General features: G+C 33.0%; 1 protein-coding gene across 1 annotated transcript in view; it reads left to right on the forward strand.

Annotated features, from left to right (window-relative positions):
- The window catches only part of LOC144967857 (transmembrane protein 120A-like), a 20,751-nt gene extending 2,795 nt beyond the window's left edge, over positions 1–17,956 (forward strand). The window contains exons 2-13 of the mRNA XM_078905583.1: positions 3,521–3,639; positions 4,063–4,185; positions 6,952–7,011; positions 7,802–7,897; positions 9,187–9,276; positions 9,780–9,845; positions 11,088–11,149; positions 11,722–11,814; positions 12,995–13,059; positions 14,171–14,239; positions 15,276–16,624; positions 16,961–17,956. Coding sequence (XP_078761709.1) covers positions 3,521–3,639; positions 4,063–4,185; positions 6,952–7,011; positions 7,802–7,897; positions 9,187–9,276; positions 9,780–9,845; positions 11,088–11,149; positions 11,722–11,814; positions 12,995–13,059; positions 14,171–14,239; positions 15,276–15,449 — 1,017 coding nt within the window. The 3' untranslated portion in view covers positions 15,450–16,624; positions 16,961–17,956. The remainder of the gene's footprint in view (positions 1–3,520; positions 3,640–4,062; positions 4,186–6,951; positions 7,012–7,801; positions 7,898–9,186; positions 9,277–9,779; positions 9,846–11,087; positions 11,150–11,721; positions 11,815–12,994; positions 13,060–14,170; positions 14,240–15,275; positions 16,625–16,960) is intronic.
- Positions 17,957–25,668: the final 7,712 nt, after the last annotated feature.

A 25,668-nucleotide genomic window follows, 5' to 3' on the forward strand; every position in this document is an offset into this window, starting at 1 on the left:
ATCCTGAGGCTAGGTGCCCGGTTAGTAACGAAAATAATGATACTAAGATATCTGCGATATTCCTCTTTATAACGAAGTTATGCATCTTTAACCGAACCCCCATAAAACTTAGTATTAGTAAAAGCGAATGGCAATTTCCAGTCATAACTTTCTTATGGGCGAGTTTGGTCACAATTTGACTCCCACTGCTGCTGCTCAAAAGTTACCGTGTACGTAGGCACTCCATTTTGTTTTTGTTCATTTTGTTTGAGTTTGGCCAATGGAAGTGTCTCAGGAGACTAAAATATTGGTCTAAAACGGACCATTTGGCTAGGGGAATAAATATTCGGCTTCCCAGTGTATAACCGTATTTTCATTTATGGAACTGTAACTTTCTGTTGAAGAGGCAGGTTTTTTGTTTGTTTGTTTTTTCTATTTATTTATTGCTTGGTGGTTGTTTTTTTTCTTGTTTTTTAATGTGTTTTATTTTATTTTTTTGCTCGTCTTTTTTGTGGCTACATGGTCTTGTGGTATGATACTTGCTTTCGGATCGGAAGGTCCTGGATTCGAGTCTTGCTCATCGCATAGTTGAGTCCTTGGAAAAGGCTCTTTACTCACATTCTCTCACTATACTCAGGTGTTAAATGGGTACCTGGCCATTAACCGCATTGTCTCTGTCGGAAAAAAAAAAATGGTAATATCGCCTAACAGTTGTCATGTCTCTTTCTACATGTTATGTGTTGCTGTTGGTGGGACCCTTTGTAAAGCGCTTTGAGCATGTTTAGTGGATATTGCCCTATATAAAAAGAAGCTCTTTGGTTATTTTTTATTCTTTATTTATCAGGGGGGGGGGGGGTTGTTTGTTTGTTTTTATACCTTGTAATAATATGATTGTCATCTTCCCCCCTACCCCCAGAAAAGTTGTGGGCCAGCCAATTTAAAAAATATTTTAGTTTACCTTTTTCTTTTCTTTTTTTTTTTTTAAATCTTCAATTTTATGTAAGAGACCACGATTTTGGCCTCCCGAAGTAAAACAGTATTTTCATTAATGGAACTGTTTCTTTATATTGAGGAGACCAGTTTTTTTTTTTAATTTATCTATTGTTTGAAGAGAGGTTGCAAGCAACGTGTACATATATGAAAATAAGTGCATGTTGATTCCAAGTTAATAGTCGTCCAAGACAAAAATCACTTTAATTATCTTTTTCTTTTTTAGTTTTGATTTTTAAAAATATTTTAGGGTTCTTCAATTTTCTCTAGTTTCAATAATTTGTTTATTTTTTCATTTTCTGGGAATGGGGGGGGGGGGGGGGGGGGGTGAGAGTGGCATGATATTAATGTTATTGCAAGGCCTAAAAAAAAAAAAAAAAGAAAGATCAGCAACAAAACCAACGAATGATAAATAAATAGAAGAAAACAACTCGCCTCTTCAACATAAAGAAACAGTTGCATAAATGAAGATAGTTTTACGCTGGGAAGCCAAAACTGGCTTCTATTGGCATAGAGGATAAATACTGAAAATTTAAGAGGTAAAAAGTAAAGTTTGACAATCTAATTCCTCATAATGCCAAGCTACAAAATGAACTATAGGGTTAGCAGAGCTGCCAACTCCCACTTTTATTGGGATTTCCCGCTTTTTAGGGGTATTAAAAATATCTGGGCAGGATTTTTTAAATCTCTACTTTTTTTTTCTTTGTTTATTTTCATCAATGATTTAGTGATATTTACACAAAATAGTATGACTAATCTGAGAGTCTTTAAATATTATTTATATAGCATTTTTTGGGTGATTTTCTTGATAAGGGCATTTGTTCTTAATATCACTTTTTTTTTTACACATAAAGGCTGATGCAAGAATAATTGTAAAGAATTGCATTACTTTTTTAAAAAGTGCAATCATGTTTGAGGGAAAAGTGTGATCATTTAACAGTCTAAGCCTGATTCAATTACATCATGGGTAGCAGCCCTAAAAATGTTAAACCGAAAGACGACAATTATTGCTGGACCTACATGAGCTCTCTGCCTGAAGGTTTTAATTGTATACTACTCTTCCCTACAAAAGAACATTGAAGCTTTTGAAATGTGGTGCTTGAGAAGGATGCAGAGAATATCGTATACCGCACACAAAACGAACGAAGAAGTGCTAAAACAAACATACCAACAAAGGAAACTAATGCCCTTAATAGTGGATCGACAACTATCCTTTTTCGGACACATAGTAAGGAAAGATAAGAATGAATACCTGGCAAGTTGTGGAAAAATACCTGGTAAACGCGCCCGGGGGAGACAAAGCAAAACACTCATAGACCAACTGAAGGGCTTCACCAACCTAACAATCCAAGAGCTGTTTGAAAAAGCAAGAGACAGGGAGGAATGGAGAGAGATAATTCATGCAGTATCTGAAGCCTGGACCAGGCATGGAACCTAGAAGAAGAAGACTCTTCCCTAACACACGAAGAGGAGATAACAATTTGAAAACATTGGCTTAAATGAACAAGAGTCATCAAAAATATGTTTTTTTTAAATTGAGCTTTATATAGCGCAATATCCACTAAATGTGCTCAAAGCGCTTTACAAGGTGTCCCTGGTCAACAGCAACATTTAACATGTAGGACGCCTGTTATGCGATATATTACAATTTTCGGACAACGCTGTTAACGGCCAGGTACTCATTTTACACCTGAGTACAGTGAGAGAATGTGAGTAAAGAGCCTTTTCCAAGGACTCAACTATGCGCCAAGTGCGAGGCTCGAACCCAGGACCTTCCGATCCGAAAGCGAGTGTCATACCACTAGACCACATAGCCACACAACACATTAGAAGTAGTCATTCAGACCCATGAGGTCAATAAAGCTGAAGTTAATCTTGTTTCTGAAGTGTTAAAACATATAAAAACTTTTGAAAATATTACTGGTTTAACTCAAAGTACTTTCCATCAAATCTGAAAGACCCAGCTACCCTATCAGTGTGAAGTGATCAGAGGAATTTAAGATATTTTGTTCTTGACCCATCACTGATACAGGTCCCTTTGCCAGTGAATCTGTTGTTCTAAGAAACTTGTTGAACGTAAAATGCTGTTACTTATAGATTCATATGTAAATCAAGTAACTAGTCATGTTTCTGTTCTCGAGATCATCATGATCAATATTATTATTTATTATTATTATTATTATTATTATTATTATTATTATTATTATTATTATTATTATTATTATTATTATTATTATTATTATTATTATTATCGTCATCATCATCATCATCATATTACAGAAACATTTCCAAAGCCAGCTTCTAGCTGCTTATTATCACTTTGACAAAATTCACCTTGAGAATTTACAATTTAATTGTATCTCTCTCTTTCTCTCTCTCTCTCTCTCTCTCTCTCTCTCTCTCTCTCTCTCTCTCTCTCTCTCTCTCTCTCTCTCCTCTTCTCTCTCTCTCTCTCTTCTCTCTCTCTCTCTCTCACTCTCTCTCTCTCTCTCTCACTCTCTCTCTCACTCTCTCTCTCTCTCTCTTTCTTTCTCTTTCTCCCTGTCAACAGGAAGATCACAAGAAATACCTTGAAGTCCTGGCAACTCTGAGCTCTTCCCAGAAAAAATGTCTCTCTCAAATCAAGCATCACAGATACAGAATAAAATGCATTTCAGACAATTTGGCAAAGTGAGTGTGACGTTGAAGAAAAATGACCATATTTTTTTTTTTTTAATTTAAATTAGTCCTTTTCTAGTTGATTGTCTAAGAGCTCAATCAGTGTGACCTCCGACTCTGATGCAAGAGGACCAGTTTCACTCTCTTATTGTGTGAATTTATTTTATTTTTCTGGACTCTCCATCCATTTGTCAAACATTGGGCTGCTTTAATCTATAAAAAAAAGATTGCTTTCAAGCACTATATGTCTTTAATGTGATACGGATTCTTTATGACAATTGTGTGAGTGTATGCAAAACAAGATTATGCTCATTTCCGTATCATAGAAGTAATCTTTTGTTTTTTTCAATCTCAATTGAATACTCTTGCTAAGATTTCTTTTGTTAAAAACATGCCAAGATTTGACCTCACTTATTTTATTGTTATCGTTTCCAGGGCTTCATCCAAAGGGACGCTGGAAGATGATGACAAAAGACAAATCACAGAGCTCAAAAAGAAAATGGCTGAGAGGAAGATGAACTTTCGTGAGATGGAGGAAAATCTACCTCATGAAAATGGGTAAATGTGTAACTAGAGATGGACAAATAGATGTTATTTCTATATCCTATGTGGCATGAAGGTTGTACTCTTCGATGTCTTGTCTTGTATGAATCTCATACGATATTGAATTTAGCTGTGACATAATGGGTGGCAGTGATTGAAAATCTCTGGCCTTTGCATTATGTTCTTGGGTGAGGCGCGTTAAGCGTGTTACCATACTCGACTAAGATTAATAATTGAGTACTATGCAGAAGGCAGTGACAGACATTTGAATGACACTAGCACAAGAAGAGAACCTGACAGATGATGACTTTTACCTCATGAAAGAAATCGTGTCCCATATTACTAGTTGGGGTAATAAATGAAGCACTGAAATGCAATAAGCATGTTAAAAAGGTGGAGATGCGTAATTTTCTCTCTTATAATAAATCAGTGACCTAGCAGAGTTGTAAATAAACAGTCATTGATTACTGCTAAACTGGAATTCAGAATCGATGATCATTTATGTGACCCGTGTATCAGATGGAGATATAATGAGCAAATTATCTCAATATGATAACCTTTCTGATAAGATCAAATCAATGACATTCTCATTAGGCTTTTTCCTGTCCATTAGACATAGCATTTTCTGCGGAATCTTTTGAAGTGATTTTTCTCTATGTTATGAAGGATCTTTTTTTTTTTAATTTGAGCTTTAACCATATAATTATATTTAAAAATAGTTTTGCTTCATATAATGACGTGACTTAAGTTTACCTTTTCCTTTTTTCCTCTGCCAATGCTGAGTATGGAAAAAGGTTTAGAAATTTTACTTTATGAGGTTTGCTGAAATTCTTACTGATCTGAAGGTTACCTTAGATACACTTGTTTTTTTATAATGTTCATATGTTGGCCTTAATCGAGAGGATTATGATAACTCATCTTTAATAGTTCCATCTACTTAGTGAAACAGAGATAAATACCATGTCAGCAATTTTTTTTTTATTTATTGATTTGGTCATTTTGTATGATGTAAAGAAATATATGTGTTTTAGATAACGGTTTCTGGGTGGGGTCCTTTGACCTCCCATGGTGGGCAGGAGGTCACTTGCTGTGCCCTCTATCCCCCTATATCTGCGTTCCAAGTTGCTTTCTGTCTTTATCTTGGAATGAGATCATTTGGGTTTTTGTCCTTTCCCTTGTCGTAGTCCTTGGCTGGGGGGGGGAACAGTCAAATGTGTAGTTACAGTTTTGGTAGATTATATTTTATTCCTTGTAAATCATCTCTCTGTTATGTATTGTTACATTTGTTGTTTTGAATATATAATGTAAGCATTTGAGTGTGTTCCTCTTAGTGGGATCCTGTGCATGTGGCTGGATGAGACCTTTAGGTGATCTCAAACTATGCACAATGATAGTTTGCTCTTGGTATTTACATCTGTTCCATATTTAAACAATTCTCATTTGTCTTACTTTTTCTTGTGTCCTTTCAATTGTAATTCTATAGTTTTATTTTATTATCCCATTTTCTTTCTTTTTACTGACGCTGAAATTACCTAAATATGTTGCAAGCACCATTAAACCCTTAAAAACAAACAATAATGGTTGTTTAAAAGCAGCGGCACTCATTTTTTGATGTTAGGTCAGTAAGGAGACCTGTCAATAATAATGATTGAATGATTCAAACATCGATGTACAAGCAGTCTAAAACACAGCTTGTCATTTGTGGTTTAGGTTAGATCAATATTATGACATGTCAACGATTAGGATTGAGTAATGCTATCATATTACTTGAAAAATAAAAAAAAAAAAACAATAGTGAGTCATTTGTGGTCGATTATCCTTTGCCTTCGTTGCCAAATCAATAGAAGGCCCCATAAAGTTATAAGGTTTTATAGCAGATGATGACATGGTCTTTTTGAGATTGAGTTGACAACTCAAACTTAAATGTTAAGACAAAAAAGTAAGCTGTTTTTGTTTTTGTTTGGTTTTATTTTTTTTTTTTTATTTTTTTTTTTTTTTTAATGTGATTTTTTAACAATAAAGTAAAGACGGAGAAAAAAATAGAAAATAAAAAAGTTCTTTTTTTTTTCCTTTTTTTGTTGTTGTTGTTTTTGTTTTGTTTGATTGGTTGGTTTTGGGTTTTTTGGGTTTTTTTGAATGACAAGTTTGAAGTTACCTTAATCTATCTATATGAACTAAACGTCTGACCAAAAATTTTAAAAAGGCATTTTGTCTTGTGTTTTGGCAAAAATGTAGGGACTTGTCTATTTTGTCTTCTTTTATCTTTAGCCATCCACGTGCAATGGTGTCAGTCATTTATGACAAATGGTCTCAAAACATTATCATATCACGGTGAATCGGATGCATATAAAAATTTAATTTGAGCTTGACTGATGAAGTATGGGTTTTAAAAGATGCTTGTTTTTAGGAGCTTTGTCTCTTAAACTTCAAAAAAATATTTTATTCTTATTTTTTTTAATTTTGATTTTATATTAATTTTTTTTTCATTTAGTTCATTCCGACATAATACCAGATTGATGGGGTGGTCATTTTACCTTTGGACTTAGAGGCTGTTTCAGTTCAAAATACCTTGAATCAGTTTTAATGACTCTGAAGTTTTGCCAGTTCCCTTCCATACATTCCTATCTCACAAATTCCAAAACGGACTATTACCGTTTAGGTGAAATAATCTTTTTTCGGGATCAAAATCATGACACAGCTGATTTTTAAAAATCCTTCCCTTTGATATAATAATGATAATTGACTCTAAAATGAATTGAATTTTTTTGTTTTTCTTCGTAGCTTATACCTTAGAATCATCCTGGGTTCTGTCAATGTATCTCTTTTGACCAAAGAAGCAAAGTAAGTATTTATTCATTTTTAGATTTTGTGTTTTTAATTCCCTTGAGTTCAGATGAAAAGAAAATTGAATATTTTTATTTATGTCTTGTTCACATGGAATGTAGAAACCTAATATGGATATTGCTGGCCTGGTCATGTTCTATTTCTATTAAAATGGAAGAATTTGTGCCCGGGGAGAGGTAATTTAACTGTTGAAGTTTTTTTATCCAATATCCAGGAAAGATCAGTAAAATATATCTATTATAATGACCCGTGGATCCGTAACCAAAAAGGATATACTGCATCAATTCTAGAGCATTGAAGTTAACATTTTAATATAAAAAGAATAGAAATCGTGCCTCTCAAACAGATGTAAAATTTTGCAGTCAATAACATTTGGATTTTGTTGGGCTTCAGAAATCACAATTTTTGACCTTTGACACTATTGAGATTAAGATGTGTTTTTTTTTTTTTTAATATGCTCTTTGTTAATTTATTTATTTATTTATTTATTTATGTTTCTTTATTCTACTTAAAATGTCTTGAATGTTTCATAGCCCTCATTGTAACAGTATATACTCTCCTGATTTTTATTTTGTTTATTCCTATCACTATGCAACTGATAAAGCATTACAAAGTTTTGCCACAGAAATGTCATTTGTTATTTTTTTATTATTATTCAATCTGTTTTAAAGTAATCACTTTTTCAAAGGATAAGTACTAATTTGTTGAATCTCTTTTATCACCTTAAGATATTTTGTACAAAAAATGTTAATCGGATAACTTTGATACATGTTTTCTCATCTGACAGGTTCAACTACAAAAAGAACTATGAAACCTTCAAACTGACAGTCAGTTACATCATTCTTGCCCTGGCATTTATCGTCTTAGCGTTCTTGCGCTCCAGGTAAACTCACTTGCTTCAGTTGAAGAATGGTTTCTAATACTTATGTCTTTCCCCTTTTGAGATATGTTAGATTTGTAACATGTATTGTAGTTGTTTGACTGTGTGTGAATATAGTTGTTCGACTGTGAGTGATTATGTTAGAGTTCTTGGAAATTAGAAAGTTAATATCTTGTGTTGTGCATGTTTTGCATATGAGTATGAATGTTGATTGTGCGAACGTTTCAGCACTCTTTGTTCCTTAGGAACATCGTAAGACGATTGTTTTGTTTTAGTGAGGTACAGAAAGAACTGTGTCTGAGCTGGCTGCTGTAACATTTATTATTAAAATTTACCATATCATTGATAATAAACAAGTTGAAATGTATATAACAGTCTGAGCTGAGTCGTTACAAGATTATTCCCAGAGAATTTGTCTTTGAGCCTTTTGCATTATTGCAATTAAATCTCAATTTGATTTCAATTTCAGGAAATTCTTGAGTTAATTGATACTTAAATTATATTTTACATTCAGTTTCTATCTTGAAGGGAAAATCTCAAAAAGCAAAAAATTTGACTTGTCAAGTTTTGAGATTTTACCTCTTAGTTAATTTCACAGAGTGACATGTATAAAATTCAGGTTACCCTATTATCAAGAATGATCAATGAAGGATGATTTAAGGAGAGAAAGATATGAATGAGTGAGGAATGACAAAAGTGATTGTTAAAATCATTGAGTGAAAACTACTGCAATGTGCTTTTATTCCCAATCATTCATTTTGCGATAGTAATACAGAGAAATACTTTTGTATGTAATTTTGAAAAAAAAAATGTGTTATGAGCCAAGAAAACATTGTATGATTTACTTGAAGAAATTTAAGCTAGAACATATCAAAGATGGATTTCAGCACTCCATGAAAATTGATATTTTTACATCACTGCATTTTTCCATATTCTAGCTTTGAATTTGATATCAAAGTAAACATGCAACTACAAAACTTTTTTTCTTTCTATAAAATTTATTTACTTTTTATTTTTTTATCTTTAAGACCATGTTTAACAACTGGATAATGACAGGTTAATCTTTTAATCAGTTTTTCCCTGTTTCAAGTTTTTCCTAACACTTTAATCGAGATATACCCATTTCTCGGAAACCATATAAGATTGAAATTTCAAATAATAGGAAAATGATTTCAGTTTTTGTTTCTTAACACATGTAGACAATTTTTGTCATAGGGAGAAAGAATCTCTTTATTATTCTTGGTGAACTTATCGTTTGATAACTTTATCATCTTTATCAAAAACGTCCACAGGTGGTGTGATGCAGCTGTCAATTTCTTATGTGTCTGGTACTATTGCACTCTTACCATTCGGGAAAGCATTTTGATTGTCAACGGTTCTAGGTAAAAAGCATGATTTTTACTTTTTCCTTTACCATTTCCAAAAACTTCAGGACACCGTTATTCAAATGATTAAGAATAGTCATTTCAGAGCCACCTCTAGTCGGCATAGAAAACAATTTGATCGAACTGTTTGATCCTGAGTCAAGGAAAATTAGTTAAGTGTTTATGTTCCTTGCTAAATAAAACAAATGAGATGTCGTACGTAAGGATTGACATCAGGTCATCATGATGATAGCAATACTTCATATATTTGTTTTGTTGTTTTTTGTTTGTTTGTTTTTGTTTGTTTTTTTTTTTTGGGGGGGGGGGGATTTTTTGTTCAAACCTTTGAAATGTTTTGAAGTTTAAGAGTCTGTTTGAAAAAAAGTCCAGGAATTTAATGTAGTTGCGAAAATATCTTTGATTAAGAGTTACAATAAACATGCATTGTATTTTATTTGTTAAGCTTATTTTACTTTTATTTAATTTTTTGGATTAAAGATGCATTTATTTATAATCCACAGAATCAAGGGCTGGTGGTTGACTCATCATTTCATATCAACTGTGTGTTCTGGTATAAGTCTTATCTGGTAAGCCAGGAATATAAAATGGGTCCCAATAACTGAATAGCGTACACATGCTAAGGGACTAGTATTCAATAGTTGTTCTCTTTTTGTTTCTTTGTTTTTGCTTTTGTTTGTATGATTGTATTGTCCGTCCAATAATGGTTGGGTGGCTTGATCTGTTAGATCTGTTGGAAAATAACTGTGATACACTTGTGTCCTATTCAAAGGATAATTAGCAATTGCTTTGACTTTTTAAGACTCAAGAAACCGATATTGACTCCAGTTCTGGAGGTCGAATAGTTTGAAGGACTAATTGGCTGTAACAGTTTGCAGCACTTTCACATATTCCAATCCAATTATAAAGACTTTTAGTGTCTTTGAATTAAGATTTTTTTCTTAAAGCGTCACACTCTTCGACCAGTCAATCTTGATAATATTGGGGGAAATTCATTCTTTTTTTTTTTTGCTGGATTTGATTAAAAAGTTAAAAGATAATGTATGTGTCCGTAAGCATTTTCAATCATGTTTTAGATTGATGTAAATAGTTGATTTGTTGAAATTCATATATATATTTTATTTTATTTTTTTAAGGGGACTTATAACAGCATCATTTTTTATTTGTGATCTGTACAAGTTGTCAACGACACAAATTATATTGTCGATGGCTCTTGGTTCAAGAATATGTAAAGTTGAAAAATACAGATGAAACTCTACCTTTCAGGTTTCACTTTAAGTAGGGGATACCACAGATTTTTTTCTGATTTTCTTTCTGAATCTGATCAATCCATTTTGTATTTGTGTATCAAGACTCTTCCTTCTTAAAATTTCTGGCTTGTGACCTGTGGATCCCGGATACAAATTCTGCTGCGGATAGCGGTGAATTGAGTCCTTGGAAAAAGCTCTCTTTACTTATGATTTTCTCACATATAGATAAAATGAGTTGCTGGTGAGTAATAAGTGTTGTCTCAGTCAGAAAAAAATGTTGAAATCTTACAAGCAGCATTTCACATCTTACATTTGATTTTGACAGGAATTTATCTACGATTTCAACCACTGGGTTCACAGGTTCACAGGAGCATTTCATGAAATGTCATCACAGTTCAGAAAGATTTAATAAATAACCTAATTTTTAAAATTTCTTTTTAATTAATTAAATATATGAAAATGCATAATGCAGTATATAGTAAACTCTCTGATGTTATGTATTGATAAACCTTTGCAGAGAAGAGTAACATTTCTTTTCTGTGTGTTTTTTATTTACTCTAGGCCAGATGGCTATGCCTATTCACAATTTCGGACGCAACATCTTCTTTTTACCATTTATATCAGTAAGTTTTTTTGGGGTTTTTTTGTCATAAGATATATATATATATTCATAAACCTCAAATGATAATTTAAATTACTTTTCTTTCAACACTCATGTGTCATAATTACCATTTATACAAAGTTAATTTGTATATACAGCTTGTTTTATTATTATTTCTTTTTAATGATTTGTTTTTTTTCCAAATTTAGATTCCCCCTCCCCAATAAACAGAGGAAAATTGGTGAAAAACTTGTATTTTAGTCAGATATTAATAAGAGACCAAAATATAATTACACAACATCAATTCTAAAGTATTTTAAATTGGCAATTCATAAAGATGGAAATTATATATTTTAGGTTGATATTGATAACTATTTTATTCTTGAAATTAGTTCTCCCAAAAAAAATATAGAGCTTCTTTGTTCTTTGCGTATGGCATATCTATACGTAATTATCAGTTATGTGTAATTTTCAAAATGTTTATTCTGATTCGTTTCTTTTTTAATCCAGTTTTTAGATTTCAACAAGAGTTTCAAACATCAAGTTTAGATAGTCGATAATGAATGACTTTGTTTTCTCAACTGAATCCTGCAGGTTTTGTCTACGTTCTGCAATATTACTACCAAAGTGGTTGTCTCTATCGTCTCCGATCACTGGGTCAAGGTCATGATATGGACATTACTGTTGGTGAGTGCTTTGTATTTCCTTTTGACTTTTGATCCTTGAACCCTTGACAGATGGTGTTTGGTTCTATTCTGACTTGACATCCTATCTTGTCGTTGTCAACAAAAAATGAGAAGTCGCAATAATGTGAAATAGTATCTTATCGTGAGATTCAGATTTGATGTCAAATTAGTTGTCTGGAAGTCCCAATAGATCACTTGCTTCACGAACAAAGGGACTGAGATTGTTCCCAGGTGAAGTCGAGATTTCACTGTCCACTCAGCAGTGATTGGGTAGCTGGGTCTGATAGATCTGGTGGAAAACACTTTGCGATAGACTAGCATCCTATCTAAAGGGTAGTAAACAATTGCTATTTTCTGTTTCATGGTGTAGAAACCGGGATAAACCCTAGTTCCATGGGCCTAATGGCCTTGAAGGTCTTCTTTTTTTTTTTAATTGTTCACTCCTTTAACAGACAGAAAATTAAAAGGTCCACATCTTTTGTCTTTCAGAATTTAACTGGAGTGTCTTTTACCTTTTCACTTAATTACTAAAGGTGACTGTATGTTCTATATTATCAGCTTTGATTAATGGGAGATGATCTATCTGTGTAGAAGGCTTATTGTTTGAAATGTTTATCTGTCCTGTTGGTCCAAAATCCTTATTGAATATCGTATATGAAAAGATAATTTTTAAAAAAATATGTTTATCACATGCATCAATCTCTGTAGAATTGCTCAATCTTAAGTTCAGTTAATGTGTGGTGTAGCCAACTTAAAAATCTGAAAGATGTCATAGAATTTAGGTAAATTATTCAAACAAAATTCTTAATTTATAAGATTAAATAATGTCAAAGGTTCGAATTTTTTATATATTATATATATAAAGAAAGAAGAAAAAAAAAGAATTAGAGATTGAAAGAAATGTTTTAAGCCTTCCTTTGAAACACTCATGATATGTCATCTCTCTAAGACACAGTTCAATTTTATCTAACTCATTTTTACAGAGAGAAAACCGAAACTTGAGTTTCATTACATTTACTGACTGCTCTTTAGGTGAAAGTGGTTAGATCTGCTGCTTTTATGGTTTAAAATAGATTCAATCTTAGTCTTGGGGAGATATGTTTTGTTTTCTTTACTTGCAGTAAAAAAAATAATTTGTGATAGTTATTTTAAAACTTTCTTTTTTACTCTTCAATTTTCAGAGGGTTTCATGTCTTGGATGTGGAAAGGGCTTCGTTTTCTTCTTCCATTCCTTTTCGCTGGCTATGTAAGTTTTTTACAGTTTTGTTTACAATCTTTATAATTATATTGTAAAGTTACATAGGTTAAATATTTGTGCTTTATGTATGCATAATGTAGTATGATACTAAAAGCAACATTGAATAGAAAAATAAACGATGTGCGATCTTGCCATCTAAATGTATTTGTTGCATCATTGGGTAGAGCCCATTACCAAAATAAATTTAAAGGTTTCTTTTAAGGCAATTGCCAATAGAAATCATTCATTAACTTATAATTTCCAATGAACAAATGGAAATAAGTCAAATCAATGATAAACCAAAAGAGACCAAAAAGGCTCACTTGACTAAGTGGGCAAAAGACATAACACAAGCAATTTATATTTCAGGAAACAACCTAAATAGTTGTAATTAATCACAATTCAAGTATGTACATAGGTACCAGGCAAAAAAACACATAGACAAATAAGTCAACAATCATTTCACAACCAATTGGTGCAGGTCATATGATGTAAAAAATTATATTATTTATGACTGCTTTGGCAAATGAATAAAATATTAATACAGTGCATTAGGCATGGGAAACAGTAACATTGGTCTATATCAATATAAATATATTTTAATTTTGTAGGGCAGAAAAGTCGTGGCGTCACACAAAGTGTGTTTGTAACCAGTTCTTTGAAAGATAATAATGAATAGGTTACATATTGAACTAGAAGGTGGCATAACTATTTTAGTAGCAGGATGTATAGAGGCAGATTCTTAGGATTACAGAACATAAAAAAGTGAGGATGGATGATCTTTGTTGATGACCGGCATATATTTAGACTAGAAAATAAGATACCCTTCCCTCTGAAATCAGATGATCAATTACACAAGGTATGTCGTATCCAGTCCCACGAAATCATTTTTTTGACATCACTCTTTTGTTTCCTATTAATCCATCATGTGTTTGAGGCTAAAAATAAATTTATTGTCAGTTTTACATAACTAAGATTGGCATGAACTGCAAGGGTGTTAAGCAATATGAGAGATAGTTTTCCCAAGAAGTTTTCCTTGATTCACTTCCCATGTTTTAATCTCTATCTTAAATCTATTTGTGCAGTATTGATTTTTCAATGATGTTCTTTTGACTTTCAGATTTTCCAGTTGTACAACACCTATGTTCTAATTCAACTGGCCTATGATCCACAATGCACAGAATGGCAGGTAGGTTGATGTTGTTAAATTTTCTTTAAAAGAGCAAAACAACAGAAAATAATAACAACATACCACAACTCAAGAGTTATCACGCAATTATATTTTGAGAGTTCCGTTGGCTTGTTAGAAAAAAACAATCATATTTGTTTTGAAACCAGGTTCATTTTGTTATTATTCCGATCTATCTGTTAAATAGCAGTGACAGGAGGGTAAAATCTGATGGAAACTAAGCTACTCTGTGATAGACCAGCATCTTATCCAAAAGGAAGCAAGTAATTGTTACCATTCATTAAATACCACGGAAACCGAGATAAACTCAAGATTCACAGGTTTTATGACTCTGAACATTAATAAGGGTTTTTTTACTACTACTGGACAGAGACCTTTTCTGACAATTGGTTCGGTAAACTGCCTTCTCCCCCCCCCCCCCCCCCCCCCCCCCCCCCCCCCCACACACACACACACACAAAGAAAACTCCCCAAAAAAACATACAAGGGAAATTTCGTCAGGTCTGTAACGATATGAAGTAATCAGGAAAAGACCAACATGGTTAACAGCTTAAGGGAACCACAATACAAGAATCCAAGAGGGAAACGACGGAGATGCAAGCATCTCATGTGGAGATTTTTGAGTGAAGAACTGTGGATCATTGAAAAGACCCGGGAGGAGTTTGAACAAGATAAGCAGGTGGAGGACTTTTATTGATAGTCAAAAACCCAACTTGGGTAAATGAATAAAGAGAAATTTATCATCGCATTTAAATGAGAATCCACACTTTGGATTGGATTCATTTCAACTAAAAATAATAACTAGAATTACGAAAATAAGTCTATCTGGACATATTGCATTAAAATTCTGGCACAAAACATGTCTGATGCTAGCCAATTGAAAGCAATGATAATGATTAACAAAATAATGTAGTTTTTGCATTTAAAACCAAACAAAGGGGAAAACATCACAATTCAAAGGATATGAAATTAGTTCATTTTATAGGATTTATTAAACTAATTTATTAACATGTTTTAAATACCTTATTTGTTTCAGGTACCTTGTATGGCTCTCATTTATCTGGTGCTTTCTGTTGGGAACATCTGGACAACAGGAGCTGTGATGGTCAGCAAGCTGAAGTTGGACATGTTTGGAGAGGCCTACTGGAGGAAGAAGTATCGATTCGTTGTCAGCAACCTTTTGAGTCAAGGACACAGCCATGCTGAATAATTGGGTTTATTTACTTTTCGGTTGGGTGGTGATTGCAATAATGTTGGGAGCTTTAAGATGTAACAAAGGGATCTGTTTGATGTCATCGCTAATGTTATGGATTGCCCTTTAAAGAGTAAAAATGTTGCTTAAGTGTAGAATTTTATTACTTAATAAATTACATTTTTTCTTTTTTGCATGCATTGAGGTTAGAATAACATACAAAATATTGTGACAGAATCAGATTCTGGAAACAATTGTTAAGTGATATTAATGATTAGGAAATAAAGCTTTACAAATGTAAAAGATGATGTTATTATCCCCTTACATACAAGTATTGGGCATTGTGTTGTTGATGCAACGAAGCAAGATTTTTTTGTTTTTTGTTTTTTGCTTGAGACTTTTGATTCAATCAGCAAAACAATGACTTAAGTTGAAAAGAAAAATATAATTAAAGGTACTTTGAAGTAAACTAGCAAGTAACTCATGAAATCTATTTTGTTTAATGGTCTAATTTGAGGAACATTTTAACTGACTTAAGATATTTTCTGTTTCATTTAGTAGTGAAATTCTTGAGATTGATTACAAAGTTTTCAAAGACAAAATGAAAACGTAAATATTACAAACCCCATTTTCACTGTAGAAATTCTCAATCTAAACCAGGGCTTGTTAGTTAATGGGTTGTTTAGTCAACATAAAAATATTAATGGTCTTATTATAAAATATAGATAGACCAAGAATTTTAATGCCATAATGATGCTTTTTGTGTAAACTGATACACATAATTTTTCTAGATAATGACAGCAACGTGCAAATATTTGTATTTTACCTCTTTCATTTTACTGTTGTGATGTAGTGGAACCAGTGAAAACCTTCTTCTTCTTTTTTCGTTTCATATTTATTCATTGTATATACATTTGTATGTGATTGTTTCTTTGGTTGTTATTTTGGACAGACTCATCTGCAATTGAAACAGTATTTCTGATGGGTGTAGATCCACTCGGGGTAGAGGAGCATTTTGTCGTTGATTTCTTGTACTATCGTAGGCTCCAATTAGTTAAGATAGGACGTTAAATCACAGATGATTTGTCCCTAAGACTATGAGGGTTTTAATTCGGTTTAGTTTTGCTAACACTTCTCTGCTGTACTCTCTGAAAAATTCATATTTAAAAATTTGGTCAGAAAACTTGTCGCGGGTGGTTGGATGGGAGCATCACCCTTGAATCATATACCTATGATGTTCGCATGGGTGTACGATCCGATAGTGATGTCGTTTCTTCTTCTCTTTACTAGCCTATCCTGCTTCTTTGGTTTGTGATTGTATTTTTGACAGGGATATTTTTTTTCTGTAAATCTTCTGCCTGTTTGTTCTTGGTTATTTATAATTTAGCTTATGATATCTTTCGGTTATGATTTTGATTTACATTTGTACTATTTTTGTTAGATTGCTTGTTTTTTTGTTTCAGCGGTCTCTCATATAACCTCAATTGTGTTGGAAGAGACCTAAAGCAACAAACAAACAAACAAAAAAGAAAACTTGTCCTTCAAATATTGATCGATTTAAATAACCCTCATCTTGGCAAAACTCTCAAACCTGGGACTTCACAAAGTCCCAGGTTTGAGATTTTGCCAAGATGAATGTCATTTAAATCGATTGATATTTGAAGGACGAGTTTTCTGACCAAATTTTTAAATATGGGTTTTTCCAGAGTACGGCAGTTCTGTCCTGCTACATTTTTGGTCATTTTTTACTGGCTTTGTATCCTTATTCTTGAGTGAGATTATTTGGTTTCGCATGGGACCTGTACTTGGTCATTTGCTTAAAAAGAGAGGGTCAGAGAGATGGACCTTTTTGTAAGTGGTAGTCCTTTTCCTTTTAACTCATCTCTTTTTATTATTTATCATTTAGCTATTAACGTGATATACTCTATAACCGTTGTAATGTTTCCCGGTTGACAAGATTCCATTCTTGTATTGTAATAGGACTTTCAGGTGGTTTGACGTCATATGATTTAATTATCAGTCTGATTTCTCTTTTACTTATTAAATTGAACACATAGTCTTTCATGATTTTTAATACAAATCAGAAAAATTGTGTCAAACCAAAACAGATAAATTATTTTATTTAAAATCAGGCTATCTAAAACAAACATCCATTTTTGTCAACAGTTAAACTATATTTTTATTTGGAAGTATTTTTGGTGGTATTTTGAACTGCTCTGTCTGCCGTGTTATCTTCTCAGTGTTGGAATTGACAACCTTTCTCACTTTTTGTATAAAAATTTCATAGAATGAATAGAGTAGAGTATTTATTCATTCACTAATGCCCTGTATGTAATATTATAAATCTATTTAAGAATGTTCTTGACTTGCGCCTCATTTTAATGCCTTTTTGTTTTGTTATGTATTTTTATTTTTTTTTTAGTCTCTTTGAAACTGAGTTTGTCAATTTTTCACTCATCCTATTTATTTTTTTTTTCCCCTTTTTCATGCGTTATCTATTCAATATAGCATAATGTTGGCTGGTCTGTTTTTTGTTGTTGTTTATTTTGTTGTTTTTTTTTTTTGTTTTCTTTTTTTTTTGGGGGGGGGGGGGGGATTGTTTCTTTAGTTTCTAGTTTTTAATCTTTAGCAATAATCTTTGAATCCCCATAAAATATTATCCTGTTAAATGTTGGCCCGTATGTTTTGTGCTGCTGCGTGTACAGTCTCAACGTTTGAAATATGTTTCTGCTTTTGGAAGGGGTAAAAAGCTGTAGAGTAAATGGTAATTTTAAAAGGCTAATGGACTAACTATGATTCCAAATAAAAAAGATTATGGATTAAAATTTTGATATTCAGAAAAATATAATTAATCTAGTTTGATGTTTCTAAACACTATTACTGATAGGACTTTGAAGTGCTGCCAAAACCATGGAAACCAACAACAAATTTTACCATTTTTAGCAATTCTTGCCAATTCATAATCATCAAAGATTTATTTCAGTATTCTTTATTGACACAGAGAACTGCTGCTCAATTAATTTTTTATTATTATTGTTATTATTATTTAATTCATTCATTATTTTTTTTCTTTCTTTCTTTTTTTTTTTTCTTTTTTTTTTAATTTAATTTTTTTGTGTCTACATTTTTTTACAATGACAATTTATGTGATGCACTTTTGAATTGTTATCACTGTGGCAATATTCGTATTGGCATTCTGTGGGCACTTTCTTCTTTTTTTAAAAATTTGTTTCTGATGGTGATCGATAGTTAAATTCTAACCACATAATAATGTTCAATGTTTTATATGCTGTTATTATTATCTTATTTCATCAATTGTCCATTGCAATCTTTAGTTGCCTGATAATATGATACTTGAATCATTTTGATTATTATTACTTCGAATTGACCTCCAAGTGTTGCCATTAATTGCTCTAAAATCTCTAAACCTAGGTGCACATAGTAGCAGGTCTGACAGCCGAATGCAGTTATCAGTCCATTTAGTATTGTTGTGCAGCTATGTTGTCTAGTGGTATAACACTCGCTTTCAGATCGGAAGGTCCTAGATTCGAGCCTCGCTGGAGGCATAGTTGAGTCTTTGGAAAAGTCTCTTTATTCACATTCTCTCACCATACTCGGGTGTAAAATGAGTTCCTGGCCGTTAACAGTGTTGTCTCTGTGGGGAAAAATGTAATATCACCTAACAGGCGTAATGTCCTGTTCAACATGTTACGTGTCGCTGTTGGTCAGGGAGTATGTTTCGTCGCTATACAAAAGCTCAAGTTTTTTGGGTTTTTTTTGGAATGAACAATATTTTGCATTGGTTTGAGATTGAATATATAATGGTTTGTAAGCGTTTGAGTCTATTCCAGTTAGTGGAATCCTGTGCTTGTTTCTGGATGAGACTTTTAGGTGATCTCAAACTAAATACACTGCTCTTTGAATCTACATGTGTTCCCTATTTGAACAATTTCCCCTTATCTTACTTTTTTCTCATGTGCTTTTAATTGGATATCTAGAATTTTTTTGCCCATCCCATTTTCTTCCTTTATAGTGACGCTGAAATGACCTAAATGTGTCGTAAACACTGTAAAACCCACAAAAACAATAAAAATATCTTTCATACTGGTGCTAAAATAGCCTGAAATTGTAACAAGGCCGTTAAAACTCTAAAAACAAACGATAAATACTCTTTTGGAAACCAAGAGTTCTTTCCGACCCAAAAATGAGGTGAATGTATGTTGTGGGTTTTATTTATCCCTTTCCCCATACCATTTTCAATCTGTTTGTCCTGCACACATATTGCTTTCCTTCAGTCAAATGAGCGATGTGTCTTTATTTGCTTCATATCTGGGTTTTTGTGTGGAGGTGGGAGGGGGGGGGGGGTTGTTGGTTTTCTTTTCCATTACGGTGTTTGGTTGTTTCAAAATATATATTTTTGGGACGGTCATGGCCTGGAACTGTATTGGACTTTTAATTAATCTCAGCAGATTTTGCTACCTGAATATACTTTTGTTCTCACTTTGTGCTAGCTTCCTTTGTTTTACTTTATATTAGGTGCAAACATTGGTTACATCCTCACGGTGCTAATAGGGCGAAAATATGTGTTGCAAGTACCATTTCACTCCTGTAGTAAACCTTAACTTTTATTATCTTGCATTGTCCCTTAGAACTCACTTTGCTTCAAAGATGTATTGTAAAGTGGTGCAATTTTTATTTTGTTTTAACCACTTGCATCAATATTTCATTTCTTTTACATTTTTTTATTCTGATTCACCACAGCAAAAATTCAAATATGCTGATTCATGTATATTATAAAAACTTGTTGAATTTGAGATCCAGTCAATTGATTACAAGGGATCATTCTGATGACAAATGTATAATTATCTCCATTCGAGCCAATTTAGATGATACAGAGTTTTGTCATTATACCCAGAGTTGTCAACTCCAATTTTTTCCTGGATTTTTCCACGTTGTTTCATTAAGGAATTCCTGTCAGGATTCATTGCATCTTTTTCTTCCTTTTCTTGCCATATTTTTTTTTCTTGATGATTTAGTGTTCTTTACACAAGTCTATGAGTAATTTGAAACTTTTTTATCTGTAGTACATTTCTATTTAGTTTTATTCCAAGAGTTTCAGTTCCTAACGTTTCATTGTTCTAATACACCAAAACTGATTCAAGTATTATTGTAAGGACTAATGTTCCTGTTTATTGCAGTTATAAAAATAAAAACGTAAATATGAATCTTAAAGATAAAAGTTTTGGAAGTTTTTGTGGGTTAAAAATAAAAAGTGCTTTTTTAAATATGTGTTTTTGGCTTTGAGAAACAAATCATTGTTTTAAAAACAGTCCATTCATGTTTTACTGGCATTACGGGATGGCAACTCTGTTGTAAGGCAGAACTGCAAATCTCGCCATTTTCACCAAGACAGCAGTAACAATAATCTCATTCCAGAGGCTGAGTCACATCATTTAATCTATTGTCTTAGTTAAATGAATAAGATTTTATGTTGATATAAATTATCCTTTAAAATTCATACCTGTAAGGAAATTACTATTGCTCTAATATCAGAGAACACATGGGTGGAAAAAAAAAATTGAATGTTTTAGATTTGGTAGGAATAGTTGAGCATACTTTAATCAATATTCTTTTTCTCATTCCACTTAATTGGAATTGTGCCATTACGCAGATATCATTCCAATTATTCAGTGTTCCAATTAACCAATTCCGCGAGTTGGGCTCTATAATTGGATCAACTTATCAAGACTGCACACCTATTAAATTGGCTATCTGGGTGGGGTTCCCTATCTCCACAGTGGGCAGGGAGGTACTTACTGTGTCTTCTATCCCCGTATATCTGTTTTCCAACTTGCTTTCTGTCTTTGTCTTGGTGTGAGATTGCTCGGTTTTGTCCCGACCCTGGCCGGAGTCTTAGCTGGGAGGGAAACAGTCAAATGCATAGTTATTGTTTTGGGAGATGATATTTTTTTCCTTGTAAATCATCTCTCTGTTATATGTTATTATATTTGTTATTTTTAATGTATAATGCAAGCATTCGAGTGTATTCCTCTTTTTGTTGGATTTTGTGCTTGTGTCCGGATGAGACTTATAGGTGCGGGTGGTTGGATGGGAGCATCACCCTTGAATCATATACCTATGATGTTCGCATGGGTGTACGATCCGATAGTGATGTCGTTTCTTCTTCTCTTTACTAGCCTATCCTGCTTCTTTGGTTTGTGATTGTATTTTTGACAGGGATATTTTTTTTCCTGTAAATCCTCTGCCTGTTTGTTCTTGGTTATTTATAATTTAGCTTATGATATCTTTAGGTTATGATTTTGATTGACATTTGTACTATTTTTGTTAGATTGCTTGTTTTTTTGTTTCAGCGGTCTCTCATATAACCTCAATTGTGTTGGAAGAGACCTAAAGCAACAAACAAACAAACAAAAAAGACTTATAGGTGATATCAAACTAAGTGCATTGGTGGTATGCTCTTGGAATCTACACCTGATCCCTATTTGTTCCCAGTTCCCCTATGTCTTACTTTTTCTTGGGTGCTTTAATTGTAATTCTAGAACTTTTTACTATCCCATTTTCTTCCTTTTTACTGGCGCTGATATGACCTTAATGTGTTGAAAGCGCCGTAAAACCCTTAAAAACAAAAAACAACAAACAAATTGGCTATAATATATATATACAAATATATAATATGTCAATATTGAGCATAATTTTGTTAAGTCGTCTTAAATATTGTCTTCCGCATTTAACATTAAAAACTATTCACGTTTAATCATGACTGTAGATCAAAGAAAATGAGTTGCCATTTCTTACGATCACTTATTTATACAGAATTTTTTTTAACTACACTATCCCAAAAACAGGCCAAATGAATCGAAGGCATGCGAATCCTGTTCCACCATAAATTGCAAAATATGTATTCAATTTTATATTCAACGTGGCATGCTTTGTTTGACACAAATAGACTATTGTATCATAACCTGCACTCTCATTAATCATTTGTTGCTCATCAAAACAAGTAAAACATGTTATGATATAAACGGGAATGGCTGGTGTTAGATTTGTTGCCATTGATTAGCTGACATATTTGTTCATGTGAAGACATGGGATTATTTCATTCTTGTAGAATATTATCCTTTTCATTAACTGGACTAAGTTTTTTTTAGAATGTTTGGTGAAGGTTTAAAATTGTTCCAATTAACCGGCATGTGTTCCAATTAAACAGTTCTGGCTGGGGTTTCTGACCTCCTATAGTGGGCTGGGAGGTACATACTGTGTCTTCTATCGCCCGATATCTGTTATCCAACTTGCTTTCTCTGTCTTTGTCTTGGAATGAGATTACTTGGTTTTGTCCTGGCATGGCTGGATACCCTGGCTGGGAGGGAAACAGTCAAATGTGCTAGTTTTGGGGGATGATATTTTTTTTCTTGTAAATCATCTCTCTGTTATGCACTGTATTATTTTTCCTTTTACATAGAATTTATAAACAATTGAATGTGGTCCTCTTGGCTGGGACCTGTGCTTGTGGCTGGATGAGACATTTAGTGATCTCAAACTAAGTACACTGATTGTGTGCTCTTGGAATCTACATCTCTTCCCTATTTGAACCAATTTCCCTTTGTCATGCTTATTCTTGGGTGCTTTCATTGTAATTCTAGAACTTTTTACTGCTCATTTTCTTCCTGTTTACTGGCGCTGATATGACCTTAATGTGTTGCAATCGCCGTAAAACCCTTAAAAAGAAACAAACAAATAAACAATTAAACAGTTGAGATTAAGCAGCTATTCCAATAAAGTGGTGTTCCGATTACTTGCTTCGACTGTAATAGCTCAATTTAATTCCTACACCTCTCAAAGATGGAGATAAATAAAATGATGATAAATTGATTTTTTAATTTAAATGGTTGATTGCCACAATATGAATAGAGGGTAATGTAAATGTTGCTGCTCAAAGCTCGAAGAAGTAAATAACATTTAATATACGAAAACAGATAAATTGGATGTTTCGGGTTTCACCTTTATCAACAAAACAGGATGAATGAAGCACTACAGACGAATCGTTTGATTCGTCTGTAGTGTTTCATTCATCCTGTTTTGTTGATAAAGGGGAAACCCGAAACATCCATTTTATATGTTTTTCGTATATTAAATTGAAGCGTACATTCAATTTCACATTGTCATTTATTACAATATGAATAGGGATCCGGACGGTCCTTTGTTATGAATGGGATTTTTTAAAAATTATTATTGCAATGACTCCATTTAATTATTTTGTTCTGAATCATTTATTTTCTTTGTATTTTGTTGGGGGGGGGTCCATTTTCTTCTTTTTTTTTTTTATAATTATTTGTCCATATCAATAATACTTCAAACTACTTGTGCCATTTTCATGTCAATCCAACATTTTATGTATAATTCTCCCCATCGAATCCACTAAGTACATGTTGTTAGTTGTATGCATTCAGTTGTTATTGCCAATTATCTTAAATGTCGGCCTGTTCTCTATTGTTGTCAGGGTGGGGTTTCTGACCTCCCATAGTGGGCAGGGAGGTACTTGTTATCTTCTATCCCCCTGTATCTGTTTTCCGTTGCTTTCTGTCTTTGTCTTGGAATGAGATTACTTAGTTTTGTCCTGATCCTGGCTGGAGTCCTTTGCTGGGAGGGAAACAGTCAAATGTATCATTGTAGTTTTGGGAGATGATATTTTTTTCCTTGTTAATCATCTCTCTGTTATGTATTGTTATTTTTTGATTTAATTTTTAACTTCTATTTGGAAACATTTGAGTGTATTCCTCTTAGTGGGATCTTGTGTTGGTGTCTGGGTGAGATTTTGAGGTTATCTCAAGCTAAGTACTTTGATAGTGTGCTCTTGGAATCTACATCTGTTTCCTATTTTAACCAATTCCCCTTTGTCTTACCTTTTCTTGGGTGTTTTATCTGTAATTCTAGAACTTTTTACTATCCCATTTTCTTCCTTTTTACTGACGCTGATATGACCTTAATGTGTTGCAAGCGCCGTAAAACCCTTAAAAACAAAACATCTATTGTTGTCTGTAATTTATTTTTTCTTTAATATCGTCGGCTGGGTTGACTTTGCCTAACCGATTTGGAGTTTTTTGAGTAATCTCAGGCTCGTTGCAGTTATTTCCCGTATAAGAGAACTTGTATTTTTTATCATAAGAAATATCTGTTACAAAACTAATATAATATAATTTGTCCAAATCTATAATATAGAGGCAAGATCACCCCTTGAGGCCTAGTCACCCTAGTTAATGGTACCAGAGTGCTGTCAAAACGAACTTACACGGGAGCACCTTGGTTATTTATTTTTTTATTTTTTTAATATTCTTTTTCATTCGTTTACATTTTTATATTTTAAAAATTCTTTTCTTTTTATGTTATTTTTTTTTCTGTTTGTTTGTTGAGTGTTTGGGTATATTTTTTTTTCTTTGTTTATTTGTTTTATGTTTTGTTTATGGGGGGAGGGATATTAGGTTATGATTTTTTTTCTTCTGTACATGTAGAAACATACTGAAATTTTATAGATACCTATAGGTTTCACATTATTTGTACACAGCAAGTTGCATGTACCAACATCATCCGTAAGTTGTCTGTCTGATTGTACGCATGCACGTGTTTGTGTGTGTATGTGTTTGTATGAATGTTGTAAATTAAACATCTAAGATTATTTTTACAAGTACAAGTAGTTGTAGTAGCAGCAGTAGTAATAGTGGTGGTATTAGTAGTAGTAGTGGTAGGAGCTGTAATAGTGGTCTGGTTGGGATCTTCTGACCTTCATGTTGGGTGGAGAAATCACTCTTGCTACTTGCTGTGTCTTCTATCCCACAGATCGAGGTGGGGTGCCTGACCTCCTATATACCCAACCCTATATCTGTTTTCCAACTTACTTTTTGTCTTAGAATGAGAATACTTGGTTTCGTCCTTTCCCTTGTCAGAGTCCCTTGGCTGAGAGTGAGAGGGAAATAGACAAATGTATAGTTAAAGTTTTGGGAGATGATAATTTTTTTTCCTTGTAAATCATTTAAATCTGTTATGTATATTATATTTGTTGTTTTAATGAATAATCAGGGCTGTAAATTCTCAGGCAATGGCCTGAAATCAGGCAATCCATTATTCTCTCCCTGCTGGGTGGGGATCCTGACCTCCCATAGCGGGCAGGGAGGTACATACTGTGTCTTCTATACCCTTATATCTGTTTTCCAACATGTTTTCT

This window comes from Berghia stephanieae, chromosome 3 (genome assembly GCF_034508935.2).
Source record: "Berghia stephanieae isolate SIO BIC M18660-M18661 chromosome 3, UCSD_Bste_1.3, whole genome shotgun sequence".
Taxonomy (NCBI): domain Eukaryota; kingdom Metazoa; phylum Mollusca; class Gastropoda; order Nudibranchia; family Aeolidiidae; genus Berghia; species Berghia stephanieae.